This window comes from Microtus pennsylvanicus, chromosome 12 (assembly GCF_037038515.1).
Source record: "Microtus pennsylvanicus isolate mMicPen1 chromosome 12, mMicPen1.hap1, whole genome shotgun sequence".
NCBI classification, from domain to species: domain Eukaryota; kingdom Metazoa; phylum Chordata; class Mammalia; order Rodentia; family Cricetidae; genus Microtus; species Microtus pennsylvanicus.
Window position 1 is genome coordinate 29,382,651 of NC_134590.1, and position 27,547 is coordinate 29,410,197.

Sequence of the window (27,547 nt, forward strand, 5' to 3'; positions counted from 1 at the left end):
ACAACTGTACAAAATGTAGAGATTTAAAGTTATATTAAATTTGCATTTGCCTAAAAATCAATTGAGACACAATGAGAGTCTGAGCCTCTAAGATGTATTCAATCAAAATGCCTAGTGATAAAGGCCCCAAATCACCACAATTCTAAAATTTTTTTTTTGATTAAGGTAACTGATCCAGTATTACTTATTAAATTGATGGTCCTTTATATAAGTATTGCATATAATAGGATATATTTTAACTCATATTTCAAAATAATGCAAAACTGAATAATATTAGTGTTTTGGTAGTAGGCAAAACCTTGAAGAAATTCCTTCCTTGTGGACCTTAAGAGGCTACATAAAGGTTATCAACCACCCAGATACTCCGTAGGTGTGTGGAATAGAGCACAGTATTAGTCCTATATACCTCCTCTGGGGCACACTCTGCGTCCATGTAAAAATGTTCCTGTATTGAGCAAATTATCTACAGTTCAATCTCAAATCATGTCCCAATAGAGCCATCCAATAGAGTTTCCCCAGATGCCTACGCATGCAAATTAGCCTGGGAGCAGTCTGCAGACAGTAGTGGGAAGTGCTGGGGAAAGCACTTTGGTTTCAGTTGGGTCAAACTCTAGATAGGCGGTCCTGCATAATTAACTTGACTACATGGAACCCTGCTCTCTGCAAAAACAAATGTGTATTTGGGAAGCTCAAATGCTACAATACATGCAAAAATACCTTAGCCATTAAAATTAATAATCAAGCTTCTACTATACAAAAAAAGATTGTCTTGAGGTTTTCATCTATTCCTTTTCGTCCCTTATAAGCCAATACTTACTGTATTTTTCTGAAAACTAAACTTAAGCCCATACTCTGGTAATGTTAGGAAGTAAGTTATTATCCTTTTGAAAACTTCTGCCTCTGATAACACCTCTCCCTTTAGTTGAAGAAACTGAGAAAATGCTCTGGTTTTCTTAAACTTTTTAAGTTACTCACATTTTACAAATATCAACATTAAAAATATATTAGCACTGTTATAATGCCCATACTTGAATGCCAGCATCCACAATAATGCAGCCATAGCAAATAAGCATATAAGAATAGTGACTGGCATAGTGACAAGGCAAAAGAAGTGGTCCAGAGGGTAGAAATCAGCAGCCTTGCAAAGTTAGTCTCATGCATACCAGCAAGTGAGAACCAAAGCTTTACCATTCATAGCTGAAGAAAGATTTAAAAAAAAATGAAACATCTATTAAATTAATAACTGGAATTAATAGTGAAATGTACCAATTCCTTATATAAAATACATAAAAATTGTTGCTACATTTTACATATACTTTCTAACTTATTTGATTAAAGTATATATTAAAGTAAAAAAATGAAAACTTTATATTATATAACTATACATATATAAAGCACAATTACACATTTTATTAAAAATTTGTAAAATAGATAACCTTTAAAAAATTGTGATGTATTAACTTTAAACAAAAATCTAAATTTTTACAGTATACTTAAGTTTTAAGCTTGTTAATATTCTGAATTTCCATTTTCTAAACACATTTGTAGTTATAAGTGAGTATTACTGTAACTGCAAATGTAAGAGAGAACAACAGTTCTCATTGTGGTTTTTCATGACAGGGTTTCTCTTTGTAACAGCCCTGATTGTTGGTTGTCCTGGAACTAACTCTCTAGACCAGGCTGGCCTCCAGCTCAGAGATCCACTTGCCTCTGCCTCCCAAGTGCTGGGAGTAAAGGCGTGCGCCACCACCGCCCAGCCAGTATATACAGTTTTAAAAAAATGATGATCTAACTCTTCTGCCTATATAATTTATCAAATGCTGAAATTAAACTCTGCAAAACTACACAAATATTTCCCATATAATGATCTAATAACTAGAAAACTATTGTTTTCCCTATACCTTTTCCTTAATTATAAACTACTAGAAAGAAACGAAAAGTAATTCTAGAATAATGTGACTATATAATGGCAATTCTATTTGCTAAAGAAGGCAGGTAATTATAAAAAAAACTTTAGTATATATTTTTCTGTTGATATGTTAATAGGTGTATTATTTTAGTCTTAGGTTCCCAATCTGTTCATTGCCATAAAGCTTTAGGATACTAAAATAGTCTAAGTAATGGGACGAGGATAGAGAGAGAATTTAGGCAGAGCTGGTTTTACCACACAGGAAACTGTTTGGAGATTTATCATGTAGAATTTTGAAAAATCCAGACCTTAATAACTGAAGCTAAATAGAATAGCACGCCTGAAGGCGAAGTGCACATTTCAGCTCTATGTAGAGATGCTATAAAGAGCATGGCTGTAATGCACGTGAGGACTATGACTCACTCAAAACGAGTTCATGCCATATTAACTAATACTGTAGATTGTTTTTCATTACTGGGTAAGTATTTGAGGGGGAAGCCCCCAGAAACAAGCCATTTTCACGTGTCAAATTAATTTGTGGGTTACCAATTATTACTACCACAATGAGTATCTTAACACTTAAAGCAAAAACAGTATCAACTCTTCAGTAAGTGGAACACGAAAGTTTATTTGTACAGAAAACATTTCAGCATATACCCAGTGGAATAACGCATATAAATCTTGAGTAACAATTTTCCACACAGCTTTAAAATGTAGTTTCAAGCTCAGAAAAAAAAAAGAGAAATATTTCTGTATGATTTTTATACCTTGGTAATAAACCACGGATATAACAAATCTCTTGAGCTGGATCAACACAGTTTGAACACTAACCTGTCATTTGTTAAGATGTATAACCATAGGTAGGTTATTTATATATTATAGCGAGGTAATTGCAACAGTTCATTTTAGATTGGCTTATTATTTTTCTTTAACTTAAAAATTTTTTTAACCTAAGGGTGTTTTGCTTGCATGATTATCTGTGCACTGTATGCATATCTGGTGCTCAAGGAGGCCATAGGTGGGCACTGGATGCTCTGAGACTGGGTTACAGACAGTCATGAACAGTCACGTGGAAGCTGGGAATTGAACTTGGGTCCTCTGGAAGTATACCCAGGGCTCTTAATAGAAAAGCCATCTTTTAGGCCAGGCGATAGTGGCGCACGTCTTTAATCCCAGCACTCGGGAGGCAGAGGCAGATGGATCTCTGTGAGTTCAAAGCTAGCCTGGTCTACTGAGCGAGTTCCAGAATGGCTCCAAAGCTACACAGAGAAACCCTGTCTTGAAAAACAAAACAAACCCAGAAAAGGAAGGAAGGAAGGAAGGAAGGAAGGAAGGAAGGAAGGAAGGAAGGAAGGAAGGAAGGAAAGAGAAGTCATCTTCCAGATCCCTTGATTGGTCTGATTGTATACTCATGCCTACCTTAGTTGGTAAGCAGCAAATGTTTCAAACCACAGCCCTTTTATAATGAGGCTGCATGCAATGCACAGATGTTACTAATGCATGGTTGCTAATGTGCAGTCATTCCTGAATCCCTTACTTGGGCTGTGTTTGGCCAACTTGACTTAGAAGTCATCACTGTGTACCTGTTTGGTCTTTGTCTATACTGCATGTGTCGTCTTTGTAACACTTACCAGTCTTGCTCCTTTCTTTCCATTACTTATCCTCAATACTCTTCTGTGCTGCTATGTGCTGGAACAGCCATTTTATTAAGAACTTTCATGGTTTTAAGTTTTGGGTTCCAGTGCTATTTCCTCCCCCAAATTCCATCATTTTTAATGTAAAATATCGAACAATTTAAAGTTTTAAGAAATCTGTCATGCTAGAGTAGGAATGCCCTGTCACAATACTTCCTGTCACAAAACAAAGGCAAACACTGCAGCTAAAGATATGAAAAAATTATCTCCATGAAGAAAGACCTATCACATTCCTTGGTTAATATTCACCCAGTTACCAAAAATACAATTATAGTGAGCACGCATCTGGGTCTCACTCTGTAGACCACGCTGGCTTTAAGCTCTCAGATCTGCCTACTCTGCTTCCTGGTGCTGGGGCCAGACTAGGCCTCAAATTAATTTATTCTATATTTTATTTGAGTTCAGATTTAACTCAATAGTTAATTCCCCAAATATTATAAAGAAATGTTGACCAATTCTTAAAAAATGAAAGTTTTGGTAACTTATTACCTCAAATTTAAACTATTATACAAGCCAATTAGAAATAGGGACTAATCTGACATCTACACTGATTAAATGTTATACTGTTTACAAATACATCTTTGGCAGACAGAGATTAATCAAGTAAAAAGTACAAAATTCATATGAACAGATGTAGATATTAAGTGAGATTATACACATCCTTATAAAATACTTTTGTTTCAGAAAGAAAAGCCACAAGTTCAGTTTTGCTACAGATCTAATAGGCTATTATTAAACCAATTACTTTTATTATGATATAGCATTAAATATGTAATAATAAACTTTAATTCTGTTTTACTTCTGTGGCAGTGGGGATAAAATCCAGTTCTCCTACAGGCTCATAAAATACTAGCACTGAGCTGTTTCTCCAGCTCTAGAAAGTCTAAAAGGGAAGACTTTTAAAGAAAATCTATTTTATAAGACATATACTTGGATAGTGACTGCCTACTTCTATAAATAAAAGCAAAGTCTATCCTTTTTAAAAAATAGATTTAAAAATTGTTTATTCAATCCCTTCTTAGTAATAAAAGCTTGACTTTTTGCTCTGTGGCAAGAATTATGCTACATAAATACAGGCATTTCTATGATAGCACAACACATACATTCCTTGAGAGCTTTAAATTATACAGTATTGCATATTAAAAACTGATGGATCTTAACTGAGAGTGGTGACACACACCTTTAATCCCATCACGTGAGGGGCAGAGGTAGGAGGAGCTCTGTGAATTCAAGGCCAGCCTAGTCTACATTGTGAGTACCAGGACAGCCAGGGCTATACAGAGACCCTGTCTCAAAACTAGAAAAGAGAAAACAAGACAAAACAAAGATGATCTTTAGCAAGAGTAAGTAGAAACCACAGAGAGTGTCATGCAATTATAAAAACTGTAAATATTTTATAAAAAGACAATTTTTAAATTTTATTACAGAATTACCTTTTTAGTTTTACTCGTTTTTTTATTAAAAATCTAAATCCAGTCATTGGAGGGCAGGAGGGAGTGCTGCATGCACCGCGGTGCAGGCATAGAGGTTGGACATCACCTTTTCTACCACGTGAGTTCCAGGTATCTAACTCAGGCTGCCGGCTTGCCAACAAGTGCCTTCACCGGCTGAGCCACCTTGCTGGCCACACAAAATCATATTGCAGTAATAATTTAATATGGTTATTCAGCACAAAATCAGTCTCTAAGTTTCATTTTCTGCTCCTGAATGCCACTTAAAAGTGTAAGGAAGTACTTACTGGCTGAGGCCTGAGGCTGCATTCGAGGTATTCCTCCGTTTGGCACTTGAAAGTTGGAGTCGCTTCTGCTGCTCTTCACCGAGTCAACTTGTGTGTTTGATGTTCGGGATAGGTTTGGAAGACTGCGCCTAAGTTTCTCTACAATAATGGGATTTGAAATAAATAACAATAATAAAAAAAATCAAGCTATTCTTTCAGATATTAAGTATAATTCAAAGTAAAATGATATATTTGAATTTCTTTCTGTATACTGTAAAAGTAACAGGAAATGAAAGAAAGAAAAGGAAGAGAAAAAAAAGAAAAGAAAAAAAAAGAGGGAGGGAAAAAACCATACCCAGACAGAGGCTATAAAAGAATGAAATAACAACACCCTTAAAGAAACTATAAATTATATCATCAAATTTAAAGAAATAAAGGACACTCCATGAGTAAAATAAAGCAAACCCTTAAAAATTCCCATGTTCACTTAATCCTGTAGTATAGCTTGGGACTAATATTACTACTGACAGATACTTAGCTTCATAAAGTTAAATTTACTTTTTCTCATGTTTGTATTAATGAAATGGTGACCATGACTATTTGAAATAAAAAAATATTTGGGGAAAAATGCATTCTTTTTACACTAAAATATGGACATCTTATTCTCCAAACTCTGCTCTTTTACCTTCATTTTTAACATTGCTTGTCTGTAAATCTGTGGGATGGCCCTGGAGGGAAAGGCGAGGTTGCTGCAACCGGCTAATCATAGGCTGTGGGGACACTCTGCTGTATTCTATTCCCCGGGCAGGAGAGCGTGAACGAGGCGAATTTCTAGGCGACTGCTTAGGAGATGGTCGGGGTGAGTTGCGTGGTGATGGCGAAAACCTGTTAACAGCAGGGTATACTGCATGGTGCATACTATCATCTTCATCATCCAAGCTCTGTGCGTCCAGTTCTTGATCACTAAAAGTGCCCCGCCTCGTAGAATTGCAAGATGAACCAGAACTGCGCCGAGAGGTGGTGGCTGCATATTCTTGCCGGAGACCTAGCAACAGTGAATTTCTATTTATTTCTTTGATTGTATTTTTCAAACATTTAAATATTTTAAAAATTGAAGTAAATGATTATTATTGAGAAATTCAACTTAAGAGTGTAAAGTATAAAGAAAATTCTTTTTCTACTTCTAGACATCCTTCTATATAAAGATGCAAAGTTATTTTTAAACTGAATGAAAATGTACTATTTGTTTAATTCCAAGACTTTTTAAATCTGGAGTCTAAGTAACAGTGTAAAGCCATAAATTAAAACAAACAAACGAAAACCAAGTTCTACTATATAAACATAGACACTCAACCTTGGACTGAAGGAACACTGAGGGAAGAAATACTATGTAGGCAGTGAACAGAATACATTGGCAACAACCTTTAGAGTAAGTTATAATGGGGGGGGGCGACTTAAGGACATCTTCAGCAAGTCCTACTAGCTACTGGCATCAACAAAAAACGAATCTTAGAATCAGAATCAGGCCTTTATGTCATTACTTTATGCAGAGAAACTGCTATTGAAGGGGCAAGATCTAGGGCATCTTTTAAGGCCATAAATCCCTGGAGAAAGTAGCTCAGTGAAGAGCACACATTAAGATGAATCCCCAGGAACTACAAAATAAAAAACAAGTAACCACTCCAAATCCTTAGAACTTCTAGGTTCGTGTAGCCTGTAGTAACAAAAATCTCAACTTTCAACAATTAAAACTTACTTTCTTCCTGCATCCGGGCTAGAATCTGCACATCAGTTACATCATTTAGCTTATAGTTGGATCCAATTGAATCTTCATCTAGTTCTGAAGCACTTAACTCACTATCTATAGAGGATTGAGGGCTGAGTGGAGGATTTCTATCTGATGAACTTTTGAAGTTACCTTTAGAAAAAGGAAAACACATCAAACCTTAGTAAAGAGAAAAACTGAGTTAAACATCTGTTGCAGCAAGTAGCCAAATAATTACATCCGTTGATTCAGTTTTTATTCTGTCATTTACACATATAAAATTCTTAAAAACTAAATTAGAAACTGACCTCATTAGAAGAAAAGGGATATAGAGACTCCTTGACATACCATGTCACAAATACAAAAAATCTTTTAAGTATAACTTACTCATTTCCCACAAAAACAATTATGCTTTCAGCCAGTACCTGCAAAGCAGTTGATTCGGTAACTACAGGCTAGACCAGCGGTTCTCAACCTTCCTAATGCTGCAACCTTTTAACACAGTTCTTCCTGTGTGGTAACCTCAACCATAAAATTATTTTTGTTGCTACTTCATAACTGCAACTTTGCTACTGTTATGAATTGTGATATAAATATCCATGTTTTCCGTTGGTCTTAGGAGACCCCCATGTGAAGGTCCCAACCTACAGGTTGAGAACTGCTAGGCTAAAGTCTTTCATCTTTTACAAGATACGCAGGGAAACCATTCTGTAAGTAAATGATGCAGTGCTTTTCCTCTCAAATTCAGTCATTTGCACCATAACCTTTTCCTTCAAGAAAAAAATTTAATTTTCTTAAACAACAAAATTAACTGAGAAAAGTTTATTTCTTAGACATTTAAAAACCAACCAAAAAAAAGAACACTAGGTTAATCTGTCATGTTTACCAAATTAGAAATGGGAACTAGAATGTTCTGATGTTTGGTAGTGAAGTACACTAGATGGTAGCAAGAAAATAAGTATATTTTAAAAAATGTACTCTATTACCTAGACCAAAAGGAGGACAGAAAACTGCAGGGACAAGGAATACATACCAGCAAGAACCTAGCATGCTTCTCAGGAAACACTTTCATGTGACCCAGCTTTGTGAAGCAATGATAAAAGCTCAACACTCTCTCACTAACGTGCCTAATACAGATTTAGAACATACTGCCACAGTTTGTAGCTTCTTAAAATATTTTTGTTAAAATTTTTTTTGTTATCTATTTATTTATTCATTCATTCATTTATATTTTATGTACCTTAATGTATGTCTTGATAAGTATATCAGGTCCCATGGAACTGGAGTTATAGATGGCCATGAGCCACCATGTGGATACTGGGAATTGAACAGGGGTCCTCTAGAAGAGCAGTTTTAATCATTGAGCCATCTCTCCAGTCCTGTAGCATTTTTTTAAAAAATTTATTTATTTATTACATGCATAGTGTTCTGCCTGCATGCATGCCTGCATGACAGAAGAGGACACCAGATCTCATTATAGATGGTTGTGACCCACCATGTGGTTGCTGGGAATTGAACTCAGGATCTCTGGAAGACTAACCAGTGCTCTTAATCTCTGAGTCATTTCTCCAGCCCCCCCCCCTTTTTTTTTATAAAGACAGGGTTCTACTTTGTAATATAAACTGTCCTTGAAATTACTATGTAGCCTAGGTTAGCCTCAAACTTGCAATCCTCCTGCCTCAGCCTCCCAAGTGCGAGGACAACAGGCATGTTTTATATCATATTCATCTAGTTTTCCATTATAGTCAATTCCCCACAAGCATGGCTCCAGAACTGCCTGAGATCCCTCTTTGTCCAGGAACCACCTTTGCGAGTAGTAGCTGCAACCCTCTCCTAGCCCCTAGCTTTACCCTTCTGTCTGTAGCCATCTCTACACCTCGGGCCTACTTCCAGATCAGTGACCTACTTTCTGGAGAGCCACCTTTGACCTTCCTTTCCTCTCCTATCCTTTCCTCTGTCTGCTGCCATTTCCACACCCAATGCTCTAGTCCCAGACCTTGAAGACCATCTTTGCAAGGCCAATTAAACAGCTCATCTACCACCTGTACCTATCTAACCCTCAGATCATACATCTCCTGCACTGGCCAGATTATCACAACAGACACAAAAACAAAGGAAGAAGTCCACATGCTCAACTCAAATCACAAATTCAAAACCACGAACGGGCAAGGCAATATGTTGTTTTACCCACTAAAACTATGTAAACAATTTCTAACGAGAGCTTCCTAGACACAGAATTTTAAAAAATAATTAATCATAAACTTTATCAAAGGATTACAAGAATTTAAAAAAAGAAAACACTTCATTGACCTCCAAGAGGATAACAGTAAGAGAAGAAAATAAAATACATGGTTGTATGAAATGACAAAGATAATTCAGGATTTGAAAACTGAACTCAAAGACAGTGACATTAAAGAGAACACAAGTTAAAATGAAGATGGAACTGAAAACTATGTTCCAATTAGAAAACTCTGGGTAAAGCCTTACAAATAGAAATGAAATCAGGCAGAAGATAGAATATCAGGACTTAAAGAAGAGGATTGTAGATGAAATAAGCACAGAATATAAGAAACATTTTACAAGCAAAGGAACATGCAGGAAAACACCATCAAAAGACCAAATCTTTGAACTATAGATGAGGGAAAAGAATCTCAGGGTCAATGACATAAATCAGATTTAATAAGATCACAGAGAACTTTCCAAAACCAAGAAAGATATATCCATACAGATACAGGGAACATACAGAATCCTAATTAGATGAAACTGGGAGGCAGGGAGGGAGGCAGGGAGGGAGGGAGGCAGGCAGGCAGGGAGGGAGGGAGGGAAGGAGGTAGGGGAGAGAAGAAAAAGTCCATGGCATAAACAACTTCTTACTGCATGATGAATGGGTCAAAGGAAAAAAAAATCAAGAAAGAAATGAAAATATTCCTGGAACTAAATAAAAATGAAAGCATAATACAACAAAAGCTCTGTGATATATTAAAAGCAGTCCTAAGAGGCAAGTTTATTACCTTAAGTCTCTACATTAAAGAGAATAAATAAATATCCTAATAATGTAACCTAAACAACTGGGAAGCCAACTCAAACCCAAGAGGTGGCAAGAAATAATAAAAATCAAAGAAATAGAAACAAAGAAAACAATACACAAGATCAATTAATCTAAGAGCTGATTCTTTTAGAAGACATATCAAGACTGTTGGTTCAACTAATCAGAGAGAAAGAAAGATGGAGGGATTGAGGAAGGGAGAAGGAGAGAAGATGGAGGGATAGACTGAGGGAGAGGGAGCAGTCAAATTAACAAAATCAAAAATGAACAGGGAGACATTATGACACCAAAGAAATATAGATTATTATAAGGCAACACTTTAAAAGAACATGTACTCCATTAAGATAGAAAATGCTGAAAAAAATAAGATTATTCCTTGATTCACCCAAACTACCAAAGTTAAACCAACAACTTAAACAGACCTATAGGAAAGGAGGAGACTGAGATAGTAATAAAGTGCTTTCTGAATGAAAACAAGGTCCAGGTCCAGTGAAATCACATGAGAATTCTACCAAACTTTCAAAGAACTAAAATGAATACCTAAGGATCCCTCCAAACTTGTTCTATGAAGCCAGTATTACTCGAATACTCAAAAGATACAACAAAAAACAAAAAGTACAGACCAATCAATATCCCTGATGAACACAGATGCTAAACTCAATAAAATACTAGCAAACCAAATACAGGCACGTATCAAAAAGATCATCACAATGATCATATTGGCTTTATCCAGAAATTCAAGGAGATGGCTCAACATATATGTAAGTCAATGAACATTAAGTCATATAAATGGACTTAAAAGTAAAAAAAAAAAAATCACATGATCATCTCAATAGATGCAGAAAAAAGAAAGTCCTAGAGAATGTAGGAATGGAAGGGACATACCTCCTAAATAAGGAATATATATGACAAACGTGAATCCAACATTATCATAAATGGAGACAAACTTGAAGCAATCCCATCAAAATCAGGAATGAGACAGGGCTGTCCACTTATCCTCCCTCCTTTTCAATATAGTGGTGGAAGCACTAGCCAGAGAAATAAGGCAAGAGAAGGAAATTAAAGTGATACAAAAAGAAAAGAAGTCAAAAATCCCTATTTGCAGGCAATATGATATTGTATCTAAGAGATCCCAAAAAATATAGAAATGTAGAAGAAAACTTCTACAATTAACAATTTCAGCAAAGTGACAAGGTACAAAATCAATTTACAAAAAGCAGTAGCCCTTTTATACACCAGCAACAAATATATTAAGAGGTCATGAACACATTCCCTTTATATTAGCATTAAAACAATAAAATATCTTGAAATAAACCTAACCAAAGAGGTGAGAGACTTCTACAACAAAAAAGTGCGTATTTCCAAGTGAAATTGAGAAAAACACTAGATAATGAAAAGACACTGTGTTCATGAATCAGTAAAATTAATATGGTGAAAACAGCTATCCTACTAAAATCAATTTACAGACCCAATGATACAATCCCAATCAAAATACCTATAAATTCTTCACAGAAATAGGAAACCATCCTAAAGTTCATATAGCACCAAAGACAATCCCGGATAGTCAAATAACTCATGAAAAAAGAATAATAATGAATGGATTGCACTTCAGAATTCAAAGTGTGGTACAGAGCTATAATACAAATAATAAAAATATGGTACAAACCAGATGTATAGACCAACAGAATAAAATAGAAGACTCAAAAATGAGTACTCATAACTACAGCTATCTGATATTTGAAGAAAGAGGAAAACACACACACACACACACACACACACACACACACAGGAGAAAGGACATCATCTTTTACAAGTAGTGCTGGGAAAACAAGATGTCCACACAGAAGAATGAAATTAGGAACTGTATTCTATCATCTCACACAAAAATTACCTTGAAACCTGAAACACTAAAACTACTAGAAGAAAACAAAGGCAATACCCAACAAGATATAAGTGTAGTAAAGAACTTTCTGTATAGGACCCTTTTGTCCAGTATTTAAGGCCAACAATTGACAAGTGGGACCTTATAAAACTATAAAGTAGGCTGGGCATTGTGACACATGCCCTTTATCCCAGCTCTTGGGAGGCAGAAGCAAGTGGATCTCTGAGAGTTCGAGGCCAGCTTAGTCTAAGTAGTGAGGTCCAGGACAGCTAGGGCTACATAGAGAGCCTATTTCAGAAAACAAAAACAAGCAAACAAATCTTAACAAAAGAAACCAAAAAGGTTCTGCACAGCTAAGAAAAACAAGTCAAGAAGAACCCCACAGAATAGGAGAGAATCTTTGCCAGCCACATACATGACAGAAGATTAAATATCCAGGACATACAAAGAACTCAAAAAACCAGAATGAAGGAAACAAATGACCCAATTAAAACATAGGCTAAGCATCTGAACAGAATGCTCACAATAGAATGAATCAAAATGGCTAAACAATATCTCAAATAGTGTTCATTGTCTTTAGCATTTAGGGAAAGAAATTTAAAACGTGTTTGAGATTTCATCTTACCCTATTCAGAATGACTAAGATCAATAAAACTTATAACGAATGTCAGCAAGACTGTGGAGAAAGAGAAATCCTCATTCCACAGTTGGTGGGAATATAAATCAGTGGGTGTAGCCACTTTGAGAAAAAAAAAAAAGAAAATTGGTATAGAGAATCCTTAAAAAGCTAAAAATAAATCTATCATATGATCCAGCCATATCATTCCTTGGCCTAAGTCCAAAGGATTTAACATCTTTAATCTTACTCTGCAGAAATCTGCATGGCCATGTTCATTGCTGCCCTATACAAAAGAGCCAGGAAATTAAACAACCCAAATGTCCTTCAACTGATGAATGAATAATGAAAATGTGGTGTGTGTGTGTGTGTATGTATATATATCCCTAGAAAAGATTATAATGAGTGAGGTAACCCAGACTCTGAAAGACAAATGCCACATTTTCTCATCTGCCATTCAAATCTTCAGATGTGAATACAGAAACATAAGAGTCACTGAAAAAAAAAACCCAGCAAAGTATGAAAGAACCGCGGGTTGGGGGAGCTTGAGAGATGGAAATAACAGATGATACAAAGAGAGAAAGAGAAAAATAGGGAGGAAGGGTTCCAACTTGGAATGGGGAAGAACAGCAACACAGAAGAAAGAGGGAGGGCAGAAAACACCAAGGTTGTTTGATAAGCCTCAAGGAATCCTATTATCTTATATTTATCTAAAATTACATACATGACTTATGTATATGTATATACATACATAGAGATAGGCAAGATAGCTTAAATTAAGTTATGCCAATTGGGCTAACAATGCTCCCCACAGGAATCAAAGACTAACAAAAACCCAGGTACCAGGTATAAGTGACTCCCCAAACAATATAGACCATTGCTGTTGCCCTTGGTTGGCTCTTAGAGGTTAAAGGTCAGCCCCTTATTGCTGAATATACCATCTAGAGGCAGCAGAGTCTGCAAACTAGCACAAGGGACTGATAGGCAGGTGTTTCTGGAGCTCACTGGCCTGACCCATCTCAAAACTAAGGCAGAAAATGAAAGAGACACCTGATGTCAACTTTTGGACTCCCTGTGCACTGTACACACAATGCACACACAATTATATAGCACTCAGTTTCGAGGAAAGCTGCACTTAGAGTTAGAAAAGACGGCATTAAAAGTGACGTGGTGAGTTATTGAGAAGACTAAGCTACTCAAGAAATGTCTGTAGCAGACCAAGAATTGCCCAGGCCACGGCAGTCTGTCCTCCTCACGTCTATTACAGCACCTTCTGTTTTTGGCATAAATGTGCCATATGCACATTAATCATATTAAATCATAACCTAAGATTTAACTATAGTATCAAAGCTTACTAATACTCTTTAAAAACAGGTCTGTAGATTCTACAATCCCAACGGGCTGTAAATAAGGTTTTATTGGTTAAAAGAATCAAGTTTGTGGTTCTGTTTTTTAAATACTAATTTAAAAACCAGACTTAAGTATACCCCGAAGAAAATGACATGCACATAATTCACAGTCACTGACTTACCTTCGGATTCTTAGCGCTCATTACAGGAATGAGTGGAAAAGAGCACAAAGAGATTATCTCTCACTGCTTCAGAATTTCCTAAATAAAATGGACGCAACCCTGTGATGGCATGGTTCCTTTCTGAGCTAGGCCCATTAGGTAAGGTCATTCCTTACCTGAATTCCCAGGAAGTATAAGCTGCTTGACTATAGGAGGTCGCACTGGTGTTGAGGATGGAGAGTTGAAGCCGCTGCTGTAAGGGCTACTGGCATTTGGGCTATAAGGACTTGTATAACTCATAGAGTTGAAAGGATTATTGTATAAATTTTGCCTCTTGAGAGCTGCATTAATGAAAAGGGAGAAAATCAAATTTAGTAACTGGGAAAAGGTTAACATTTCAAAAAGTTTTCTTAGTAAAGATCCATGAAGTCAGGACACGATGTATCCACTAAATCACCTTTTCTATCACTGCGTCCATGTCTGTAGGTTAGTGCTGCTGTCAGTTTTGCTAAAGAACCATTGTACAGTAGTCAACAATAACTAGACTGTAACTGGACCAAATGTTCAAAATGAGTGACTGTTGAGTGCTAAGATATCTCCATCACTCCTTCCAGAGCCTAGGGGTCGTGGTAGCACTGGAAGCAGGGGGATGTGGAAGAGACGCTCCCATGAATAACAATGGCTGCTGCACTCTTGAACTTGGAGCAGCTATGACTGCCTACATGAGCTTTGCTGAGATTCAGCAGTCAACATCCTGTCACGGACAGAAGAGAGGATGAGGGGGCTCCACCCCTTCTTGGGGATTCTATGTAGTTAATAGTTGGTGGGGGATGCTAAGACATTTTTCTTCAGTGATAGCTACTAGTAAGGCATCCACACTCCTGTCAGCAAACATAATGAAACTCATTAGAACACACACACACAGAGCTATGAAGTGGGGCCAGTTAGTAAGAGGAAGAGGACTGGCAGGAGTGGGAGGAGGATCTCTACCAATTCAAGACCAGTCAGTCTGGGTCTAAGACAGCAAATGAAATCATAAACAAGAAAAATCAATCCTTAAATAGACAGTTATTCCTTCCATCTTTTCCAATATTTACAAACATTAAGGTAAATAGTAGAGAACATACAAACAAGGGCTGGGGAGAGGAGATCTTTAAAATGTAACATGTGTGCAGGGAGTGAGTAGCCTACAGTGGTAAAGAATAGCAAGGAGCAGCTTAGGAAAAAGTAGCTGGTGCCAGGTGTGGTAGTTCCTGTGTGTGTGTAGGTCTTGGGTACCAACATCAGTACCCCCTCAAGGCTCAGAATTAGAAGTCTATGGCAGGCGAGGATCTGAGGGTAAAAAAAAAAAAAATTAACTCAAGCACGTTACTTCTGCATCTTTTATATTTTTCATGCAAGGGGAAAAATGAAGCAAAAGGGGGTACAAAGAGAGGAAGAATAAGGGTTGATCTTCGTAAGGTTTCTAGTTTTTACAGACATAGTTAGAAAATTCCATAGGAAAGGACAATGATAATATGCATATCAAAATCACAAAAAGAGACAGGTAGAACCTGACAAAGCTGTACACCAGGAACAGGTGGCCCAACCCCGCATTCAAGGGGAAGCACCATTCCAAAACATTAGATAAAGTTACTAAGCATCCCTGAATCCTGGATTCACCAATTCTCCTCACCTAATCCCTTTTGTGATAACCAGCTTTGGTGACACCCAGATTTGTTTGGTAGTAAAGGTGGGGCATGCAGTCTTCAAGCTCAATGCCTGTCTTCTATAGAAATTTCTATGTGGTTTGTTAGCAGGTAATTTTGTGGGCTAAACCTGAGAAAACTTAGTCTTATGAAAGCTGCTAACTTACGATAGACTGTTAGGAAATACAAGTTAGTCAGTCACCCTTAAAGTATTGATAAAATTAATTACAGGGAAAAGCCTTATTTAGGCTTACCCTACATATGTTTTCAAAGTCAAATTTAAAACAAGTAACAAGAAACAAAGTTGGTTTCATCTGACATATCTAGGCAGCCCTCATACTTCAGATATCTACAGAATATGGCATTTAAAATAATGATTAAAAAGCTTATAATATTAGACAGAGACTTCAAGATCCTAGCAGTGACCCAAGGTTTCCAGAGAAGATTAAGGGACACCATGATGTCTCCACCTGGATTACGATGATGCCGACCACTGGGCAAGATGCCCCAGTGCAACACCTGCTGCCAGGACCGGGTCCAGACTGTGGACAAACAGCAGGACCTTGGAGAATTGATTCTACCACTTTTTTCTAGACAAAATAAGGTCAGTCTTTTCTGTGTCCCTCTTCCAAAGGAAAAAAAAATAACGTTATGGGCCTGGCTAAAACTCTTAAGACTGATGTTCTGGTACTTCTGCCTCCAATGCTATGGAGACTTGGATATGGCTAACTGTATACGGACTCCAGTCCATTCGGAAGCTGCTTGGTCCGTACTCAGGTATAATTTATTTATCCTTGGATCTCTGACAGTATTGATGGCTAGGCTAGCTATAACTTTGTCAGCTTAGCAGCAGCAAGTATCCAGATCTTTCCACAAAGCTATAGCCAGCTTATTAGCTCATTTTATATATGCAGAAATCAAGCCTTGCTTTTTCTAACGTTACTAGATCTTTTAATTAAAAACATTTTAAAATATAAATGCTCATAAGCTTTAAGAGTCTAACAATGATTTAAGATGTAAATACAGGTTAAGATATGGAAAATGTTTCTGATTTCTTTCCCCTTCTACGGCATAGTTCTGATAAGCAAATCGAACAATGATTACTTACTTACTGTTTGGGTCACAAGCTCAAGATTTTAGATTTATTCTGGTTGCCATCTAAATATGAACTTGAAGGTGTTTCTCATCAGGCCAAGGACATCTCTGTCCAATCTATAACTGGGTCTCTGGACAGTAGAAAAATATACATGCTTCTAACCACAATCTGTAGTTTTAGCTAGGAGTCAAAGGTATGAGTCTATTCCTGCTGTTTACAGATACCCATTATCTGCTTTTATCTATGATATGGATTTCAATATGGACCTGAAAGTTTCAAATTATTTTCCTTTAAGTACATAAATTTTAACTTCTGTTCCTAGTTTAAACTTGTCTCAACAGGTTTCCACTTGGCTGACAAACACATCTAAGCATCAGTTGCTGACTACAACCTGCTCCAAATGACTGTGAATCCTGGACTTGCTGAAAGCTGATGTGGACCAGTCCAGCTGATGTGAGTGCTCCCTGATTCTTCAACAGAGTCTGTGAACCAGATGCTTCTGATGAGTGCCCCATTGTCTGAATTTCCTCCTTATCTTTGGCTAGCCTTCCAGCCTTCTTGGGCCCTGATAACAATGCCACAATTTCAGCCCAAAGTAGTTACAGAAAAGAAGACGTCCCATGCTCCCTGCCCAAAATAGGTTGAAATGCTGAGACAAGGGGGAACTCCCTAGTATGGGTGACAAAAGATGGCTACCTATAATGCCCAATGACATACCAAAAAAAAAAAAAGTAGGCCCAAAGTTGTCAATAAATGGATTAACTAAAATGGTTCTACAATAACCTTGGTTCTTTATGCAGAACTAAAGAGGACATTCAGGATTATAATTACAATTTGGTTATATGCAAAGATCAGAGCTATAGGGTCTGATAGGATGGTCACTGCATTGTAAAAATCTGTTAGCTAATGGCTCTTAGGTCCCAATACTATCTCCTTAAATCCACGGGCGAGCAAGACCTATGACTGGGTACTGTCACTGGACTTGTGAAGGGGGAAATGTAAGACCCAGGCATGATAAGATCAACAGAAGCCTGAGTCTCAGCAGTTTAATCTAAGGCAACATATGGTTCCAAGAAAGAACACAAACTGAAGACTACCCAGGCACCACCCAGGAAGAGACCATTAAGAGGAAATTCCTAACATTCCAACCATTGTAGACAGGATCACCTGCCAGCACACACCCATCATTTTTTTTTCCCCCAGGATACCCCCTAGACAAATGTTAGTGAAGCATGGATCCTGAACCTTATAAATCTCTCGTCCTGTCCTCATCTTTGCTACTATAAAAACCCAACCCAAACTGAGCTGGGGCTCTCAGATCACTCCAATACATTGGACACACAGAGAGTCCGAGTTTGCAAACTTGTGTAAGAATAAAGGCTCTTTGCTTTTACATACAGGACTCAATCTCCTAGTTGGTTTTGGGGGGACTCTGATCTGGGCATAACAGTTCATACCTGAAAAATCCCTCCTAGCTCCTTCCAGGTCAGTCTCAGAAACTAACATTCTCTCCCTGTCTTGGAGCTGGCTATAAAGAATTGTGTGTGTGTGTGTGTGTGTTTTAAATATTTATTTATTATGTATACAATATTCTGTCTGTGTGTATGTCTGCAGGCCAGAAGAGGGCACCAGACCTCATCACAGATGGTTGTGAGCCACCATGTGGTTGCCGGGAATTGAACTCAGGACCTTTGGAAGAGCAGGTAATGCTCTTAACCACTGAGCCATCTCTCCAGCCCTATAAAGAATTTTTTTTAAAGCCTACCTTGCCTTAGAGATTAAGACTCCTATTTCAGAAGGGGTCTTTGCTGGCTTCCCTAATGAGTTTGTCATACCTTTTTTGTACAATCATATTTTGACAAAACTGTCTATGCTTCAATATGGAGAAGCTGGGGACATGATGGCTTGGTAGGTAAGGGCTTGCTATGCAATCATGAGGATCAGAGTTTGGATCCCTAAACACCTCCCAGCTCTCTTACAGTCTTTCACACCCTTGTTATAATAAAATAAAGAATCCTTCATTCAAAATTGCTATTTTTGAGATATAGTAGCTTTGTTTTCATCCAATAAGTCTAGGGTGGTGTGTGTGTGTGTGTGTGTGTGTGTGTGTGTGTGTGTGTGTGAGTGCATGCATACAGGGCTTACAAGAACAAGGGGTCCACTTTCTGACTTATTCCCTTTAGACGGAGTCTCTCATTGAACCCAACAGTAATGCTGGCAGCCAACAAACCCCAGAAATCCTCCTATCTCCATCTCTCAGCTCTGACTTCGGGTACTTTTTACAAGAGTACTGGGAATTTGACCTCAAGTCCTCACACTTGCTGCAGAACATGTTCTTACCCACCGGCTCATCTCCTTATCCTCCTAGAATACTCTTAAGGAATGTCTAAAGCCGGGCGGTGGTGGCGTGATGTGGGAGTGTCATATATCAAGCTGTTGATTTTATTGGTTAAGTAATAAACAAACTGCTTGGGCTCACAGCTTAGAACATAGGTGGGTGGAGTAAACAGAACAGAATGCTGGGAGGAAGAGGAAGTGAGGTAAGACGCCTCAGACAGAGACGCCATGCTCCGCTCTCCTGGGCAGAAGCGATTCAGCTCCGACCAAGGATGGACGTAGGCTAGAATCTTCCCGGTAAGCGCACCTTGGGGTGCAACACAGATGATTAGAAATGGGTTAAATTAATATGTGAGAATTAGCCTAGAAGAGGCTAGATAGAAATAGGCCAAGCAGTGTTTAAAAGAATACAGTTTGTGTGTTGTTATTTTGGGGCATAAGATAGTCAGGCAGCCGGGGTGCTGGGGACGCAGCCCCTCTGCTCCTAATACAACAGAACGGCAGCCCCGCCGCTTATATTAATACAGTGGCGTACACCTTTAATCCCAGCACTTGGGAGGCAGAGGCAGGTGGATCTCTGTGAGTTCGAGACCAGCCTAGTCTACAAGAGCTAGTTCCAGGACAGGCTCCAAAACCACAGAGAAACCCTGTCTCGAAAAACAAAACAAAACAAAACAAAAAAACAACAACAAAAAAAAAAGGAATGTCTAATATCATCTGACTAAAATTTAGTTGTTTCACATTATCTACAGTATTTTTTTTCCCCCGACAGGGTTTCTCTATAGCTTTGGAACCTGTCCTGGAACTGACTCTTGTAGACCAGGCTGGCCTCAAACTCACAGAGATCCACCTGCCTCTGCTTCCCGAGTCCTGGAATTAAAGGCGTGCTTCACCACTGCCTGGCTATCTACAGATTTATAACCATCTATTTCACTCAATCACAGATTGAATATAATAAAAATCAAGTTCCAGAGTATAATGCTAAAAGAATTCATACTGAGACAAAACCTTTTGAAACTCATATACAGGCTATTTGTCTTTTCAAAGAGTTTCTTACAGAGATGAAAAGACTCAAAATCAGCAGCTCTGTTATTACCTCCTTAAAGTTATTTGCACATAATAACCATTACTTATAGCATTTCAGCTTAACTGTTTACCTAGCCTTCCTTCTGTGTTCTTGATCACTTTCAGCTTAAACTCTAACCTAAGAACACACATCTATAATAAAGCCAAAGCAGAAAATTTTAACTACACAGCTGTAATGAAAAGAAAAACTAAAAACAAGTGAGCTGCAAGCTGCAGGAATGGCTCAGTGGCTAAGAGGAGTACTTGCTGCTGCTCTTGCAGACAACCCTGGTTCAATTCCTAGCACCCACAGGGTGGCTCAAAACCATTTGTAATTTGAGTTCCAGAGACTCTGATGCCCTTTTCTGGTCTCTGTGGGTCATACATATGCACATATACAGGCAAAATACTCTCACATACAGATTAGTTCTTTAATTTTTAAGTGTCTACAAGCACAAGGTCCTGAGTTCAGATCCCCAGCACTCACATAAAATCCTGAACACAGCAGTACATACACATTTGTGAACCCAGTGCAGGAGCAGGTGGAGAAAGGGAATTACATAGAGTTCCATGGCCAGTTAACATAGCTGCATCAGTGAGTTCCAAGTTTCAGTAAGAAACCCTGTCTCAAAATCTAAGGTGGACAGCAAATAAGGAAGACACATGCACTGGCTAGTTTTTATGTCAACTTGATATAAGCTGAAGTTGTCTGGAATTGGAACTTCCTTTAACAAAGTGCCCCTATCAGAATGGCTTGAGATGCATTTTCTTGATTGGTGTGGGAGGGCCCATCTCACTGTGGACGATGCTACCCCTGGACTGGTTTTCCTAGGTGTTGTAAGAAAGAAGGCTGAACAAGCCAGCAACCAGTACTTCTTCATGGCCTCCACATCAGCTCCTGCCTCCAGGTTCTTGCCCTGACTTCTTCCCTCAGTGATGGGAAACTATAAAGCTGAAAGAAAACCTTTCCTCCCGAGGTTGTTTTTGGTCATGGTGCTTTATCACAACAAAAGATACCCTAACTAAGCCAATTGAATGTCAATCATTGGCTTCCACATGCATATACACATACATACATACATGTACCTATACCAAGATATATATGTACACACACCCTCATGAATACCACATACAAACACATATATATACCAAAAAGTTTTGTAAAGAAAGCTTATTCAGAATTACTCATCATGCTTCATATTTCATCAATAGTGGGTTTTAAGAGACTGAAAGAAAGGCTGGAGAGATGGCTTAGTGATAAAGAGTACTGGCTGGTCTTCCAGAGGTTCTGAGTTCAATTCCAGCAGCCACATAGTGGCTCCCAACCATCTATAATGGGCTCTGATGCCCCCTCTCTCACGCAGACATACATGCAATTAGAGTACTCATACACAGAAATAAATAAACTTTAAAAAAAAAAACACTTAAAAGAGACTGAGAGAAATGCAAAGAAATACAATACTTTCCCTGTATTTCTACCCACACTGGTATGTTACACTAAATAGCACAAATAGCCATGAACATCATTTTGTAAGCTTTGTGAATGCTGTTAAAAGAATATAAAGGCAATTTAAAATACCAAGTACAACAAAGAAAAGAAATAGGGCTGTAGAGATGGCTCAGAAGTTAAAAGCACTGGCTGCTCTTCCACAGGTCCTGAGTTAAATTCCCAGCAACCACATGGTGGCTTATAACCATCTAAAGTGCCCTCTCCTGGCCTGCAGTCATACATGCAAGTAGACACTGTATACAAATAAATACAATCTTTAAAGAAAAATATCTGAATGGAAAGGAAATGAGTATGAGGGATCTGAAGAGCCAGGGACCAATCACAGTCTTGAGTGAGGAGGTGATGCCTCTTAGGTCTCCATGTATATTTTTCAGCACAATCTATTTACCAAGTGTGGTATATGGGATAATTTAAGATGACACAGACTAACATTTTTTCATTTTAGATACTGGTTTAGGTTATTATTAAAAAGATTAAAATTCATAATCTCATGGATATAATCTGCCACAGTGAGACTAAGAGTTTTAAAAACCTCTATGGCATGAATGCAGCCTTCATGAAGGTATACAGTGAGATTCATAAAAGCTATCGAGCAAGAACTGCCTGCCTAAATATGCACATTCTGTGTACATATATGCAATTAGGCCAAAGAAAATGAACAAATTCACAAGTAAAATCATAAACATACCTGACATAGTTTGATCAAGTTTGTGGATAAGAGACTTTTTAGCACATTCCACATCAGGACTTGGGTAATCCAAAACTTGCCTGCACCAAACTAATGGACTAACAGATTTCTGCATTGGTGTGAGTTTTTTCTTTGGTGATGAGTATAGCCTAGAAGAAAAAAAACACAAAAGAGCAACGTTCGTTACTGAGCACAGCACTATAAAGTAGGGTCTTTCTGTACTGGTTCAAATAGAGGATGGTAAGTGATGTGTTTGTTTAAAATCCCAACTACTTATTATGCAAGAAAATGATACTAGTACAAGCAATATTACCTCAAACCTCAACCACAAAAATGAACCCAAAAGTCAGATCTCAAGATGGTACTACTTTTCTCCTGTGATTAGAGCTATGAGCAAACACCTGTCTTGGCAACAACTGATTTATGTTTTCAGCAGTATTTCACTAACTTCCTAATGCAATCATGCTATTAAATCAAGTGGAAAACTGGGCACCTTTAATTCCAGGACTCGGGGAGGCAGGGACAGGGTGGGGGAGGGAATCTCTGTGAGCTCAAGGTCAGCCTGGTCCAAGACTGGATCCAAACCTCTAAGGAAACCTCATCTTAAAATACAAAAACAAACAAACAAACAAAAAATCAAGTGGAGAAGCAGGAGGGGCTCTACTCTACTCCCCCACTTCCCTTTCTACCAAACATAAACACCCGGCCAGATGCAGTACCAACTAGGACTCTTCTCAAGCACTGGTGTGTCTGAATATCAGCATTTCAAATCCTTAGTGATTTACCAAACACCTTGTAGGAAATGTACTTGGGTTTTAGGGAAGAAGAAAGGGACAGTGTTTGAAAGCTCCTCACAGAAGGGAAAGGGTGAGCAGACAGGAGAAATACACTACACTGGAGTTCTTCCTCTAAATAGTCCAGATTGACCGGATTGTGGTGGTCATGCCTTTAATCTCAGCACTCGGGAGGTAGAGGACTTGAGGCCAGTCTGGTCTACAAAGTGAGCTCCAGTACAGAGAAACCTTGTTTCCAAAAAAAAAAAAAAAAAGAATAATCTATAATCCAGATTGTACTGGCTGTTAACAATCATTTCAGGTGTAATTCCTTGTGAAAAATGTAGATACTTGATTTTTAGGAGGATCGTTTGTGCACTAATTGAGTGGAATTTATAAACAGAACAAAGCATATCTTGCTTTGATGCATTTACACATGTCTCAAGAAGCTGACACACTCATCAAATTAAGCCACTAACATGAAGAATTGTCTGGTAAAGTATTTAAACATTTTCCTACAATACCATATTAAACAAACTACTTTCAAAAGCAACACAAACTTTTTCATTCCCTCCCTCTTTTCCGCTGTCTGTAGTTTAAAGCTAGCACTATCATTTAGCTTTAACAAACCATCAAGAGTGTGTACATAAATGACTCCTGTAGTACAAACTTAATTCGAAGAAAGCAGTACATTCCTTTTCTTTCTAGCCTAAGTACCACAAATATTTGTAACGAATCTCCAACTTGGCCTCCCACTCTAAAAATCACAGTGACTACTGCCTACTGACTCTGTGGGGGAATAATTAACATCAACACAACCATTTTTATGACATTTCACAACTTTGTTTTTTAGGCAGTGTCTCACTCTGTAGTCCTAGCTGGCCTGGAACTCACTGCATAGACAATACTGGTCTGGAACTCACAGAGACCCACCTTCTGCCTGGGATTCAAAGGTGTGTGTGCACCACTTCACTGGCTAAGGATGGGTTTATTTTTATGTGCATGAGTATTTGCTGGCATGTATGTATATGTGTGCTTAGCGCTCCTAGAGGCCAAAAAAGGGTATCAGATCTACTGGAACTGGAGTTACAGATAGTTCTTAGATGTGAGTGCTGGGAACCAAGCATGAATCCTCTGCAAAAGCTCTTAACCAACGAGCCATCTCTTCAGCTCCATTTTCACCACTTTCAATATGTAACTTTTCCCCACATTTACCCGTTTCATATAACTTACCCACACATCTCACAAGACCTTAGAATATAATTTGTCCGTTGTTTGCTATAAAACTCATGCTAAAAAAATGAAAGGAACATGAACAGGCCACCCAACAAACAAATTTTCAGTAAAAGAAGTCAAACATATGTATCGCACACTAACATATTACAATATTCCATTAACAGAAGATGCCTAAGAAAAGACAAAGAGCAGAAAGCATCTCAGTACTTGTCTAGGGCTAGAGGTAGGTATTAAGGCACTTTCCTCTAGATGGAGTCAGCTGTGGTGATGGTTTGATGATTATAAACACACTGAATTCACTTAACTATACAACTAATATGTAAATTCTGGGGTATCATAAACTACATTTTAACTTTAAAATATTTTAGAAAGTTGAAAAGTATTTACTTTCATTAAAATATAGCAACTATTATTAATTAAATGAACAAAACCTCAGTAATTAAAACCCAATTGAATGAAAAGATCACCCCCCTCCCCCGGCTCACTGCTAATCCATACCCACATCTTTCTCATTCTGCCAATGGCACTATATAGCAATGTCAAAAGTAACCGAGTTTCTCGGTCTCCTACCTGTCTCAAGGTCACTAACTCTCCTCCCCTTGAACTGCTTCTCCCAGTTTTGCTATGGGAAGTGACAGTTCCTTCCTCCATTAAATACCTTTTCCAAGTCCAGGGAGATAAAGAAATGACTCTCCATGCTCACACCCACTATCACTGGGACCTCTTACTCTCAGTCTCTAGTACCACACTAAGGCTAGAAATGGAGGTCTATAGGACACTGGCACAAAATTATTCTTTGGTTGGGAAACCTTGAGTTGATGCTTCAAAGTACTTGTAAACCTGCCAGAGGATAAATAAGCTGGGTATCTCACATATCTAGATCTGCTCTTAGGAAGACCAAGTTAAGAAAATTAAGGAAAAAAAATTCAGCAGGCTATGGTGACAGATGCTTATAATCCCAGCACTTGGAAGGCAAAGGCAGACTCATCTCTGTGAGTTCAAGTCCAACCTAGTTTACAACGTGAGTTCCAGGCCAGCCTGGGCTACAAAGTGAGACCCTGCCTCTACAAAAAAGAAATGAAAAGGAAAATAAAAAACTGAGAAGAGTCTGGCAGTGGTGGCACATGCCTTTAATCCCAGCACTGAGGAGGCAAAGGTAAGTGGATCTCTGTGAGTTCGAGGCCAGCCTAGTCTACAGAGCTAGTTCCAGGCCAGGTAGGGCTATTACACTGAGAAACCCTGTCTCAAAAAACCAAAAGAAAAAAAGAAAAGAAAAAAAAAGAGGAAAAAGAAAAGGAAAAAGTAAATCCAAATAAAAGTACTTGTAATAAATACATATATTTCATTTGCTTATTTCTTAAAAGCACATGGACTTCTTAAAAGTAATGACCACTTTTTTTTAACTTACACTTTCAAATTTCTTAAGTCATAATACACGACCTAATCAAGGAAGAGAAAAAGTAGGAGGAGCCAAGGGGGAAAGTGCAGGACTCAGTGCAGATGCTGAGGATTTCTGGTAGACCTAGTCAGTTTCATGAGTAATGCAACCTAAGAAAAATTGAGATATGCTGCCAGGTTTAATTTGCCTAAAAACTGACATTACCTTATATGTTAGTTTTTTACATCAGCTTGACACATGCTAAGAACACAGAATTAAGAACACAGAACCAAGAAACCACCAAAATTAAATTTGCCAATATATACTACCTGTATCCAAAAGGTGCACCTACAGTAGAGGAGAAGAAAATCAAACAGTATTTAGTGTGGGAATGGGCTGGAAAATTTTAGGCATATCTGAAAACTGTCTTTAAAAAAAAGTGGTGGGGGGAGATAGTTTGCATGCGTTACAAGCCTGCTGACCCGAGTTTGACCCCAAACCCAAGTAAAACCCAGGGCTCACTGTGCAGACAGCCTTGCCTATTTGGCAAGTTCCAGGCTATTGAGCAGAAAACAAAACAAAACAAAATCAAACAATGGATGAAGCAATGAGTGGTATCATGTCTTGGAGGTGGCAGTGGTAGAATGGGAAGACCTGAGCTTTACTACCATCCTGGCCACAACCAGGCAGAGAAGAAAGTGGTTGTTGATGAGAGCTCCCAAATACCTTCTTCATCTTTTTGTTTATTGAGACAGGGTCTCACTGTGGAGCATTGGCTGGATTCATACAGATCCCCCTGTCTCTGCCTCCCAAGTGCTGGGATTAAAAGTTGGAACTACCACTCCTGGCTTCCAAATATCTTCCTGCTTGTAGAAAAGCCTGATTGTCATCTGAATGTTCTCTAGATCTTCTTTGACGTTAGTACCTTTGGTACCAATAATTCTTCCTGGTAGACAAGGATGGATCAACAATTTCTTCCTTGTAGTATTGATATTTTAACTATTCCACAGCACTGAATTTGAGTGTTAGTAAGCTGGTTGCAGCGGGTGATGGCCAAAGAACTCCTTCCAAGGTAGGGACAACTTTACACCAGTGGTTCTCAACCCCTTCGGGCAGCAGTTCTCAACCTGTGGATCATAACCCTTTCACAGAGATCGCAGAAGACCATCAGAAAACACAGATATTTTCATTACAATTTATAACAGCAGCAAAATTATAGTTATGAAGTAGCAGTGAAAATAATTTTATGGTTGGGGGTCACCACAACATGAGGAACTATACTAAAGGGTCGCACATTAGGAAGGTTGGGAAGTGCTGGTCTACATGGAGAGCCTTATATTCTTCCCAATCACTGCTAGCACTCTTGCTTTAAACATGTACTCCAATGATCTCAATATTTCTAGATTATAGATGCTTGTTTCTCTTCCATCTTCTGCAGTGTGTTCCCCTGATATAAAAGACATTATCTTTTATCTGGCTTTTCAGTTTCTGTTTTCTTGTGTTAAATGGATGCACCAGTTACAGGCAAAATGTTGATGACCACACAACCAAGCCCAACTTTTTAAAATACAAATCTGACTCAAAAATATTCACTCCTCTGCTAAACTTCTGTGCCAGTTCCCTTTGCCTTCCAAAAA

At 38.2% G+C, this 27,547-nt stretch overlaps 1 protein-coding gene across 2 annotated transcripts in view; it reads right to left on the reverse strand.

Moving 5' to 3' along the window:
• Slain2 (SLAIN motif family member 2) overlaps positions 1-27,547 on the reverse strand; it is a 61,543-nt gene that overhangs the window by 14,968 nt on the left and 19,028 nt on the right. For both annotated transcript variants that reach the window (XM_075943115.1, XM_075943114.1), the window contains exons 2-6: positions 22,524-22,672; positions 14,316-14,480; positions 7,077-7,238; positions 6,006-6,365; positions 5,342-5,479 (exon numbers count right to left, since the gene is read on the reverse strand). In XM_075943115.1, coding sequence (XP_075799230.1) covers positions 5,342-5,479; positions 6,006-6,365; positions 7,077-7,238; positions 14,316-14,480; positions 22,524-22,672 — 974 coding nt within the window. The remainder of the gene's footprint in view (positions 1-5,341; positions 5,480-6,005; positions 6,366-7,076; positions 7,239-14,315; positions 14,481-22,523; positions 22,673-27,547) is intronic.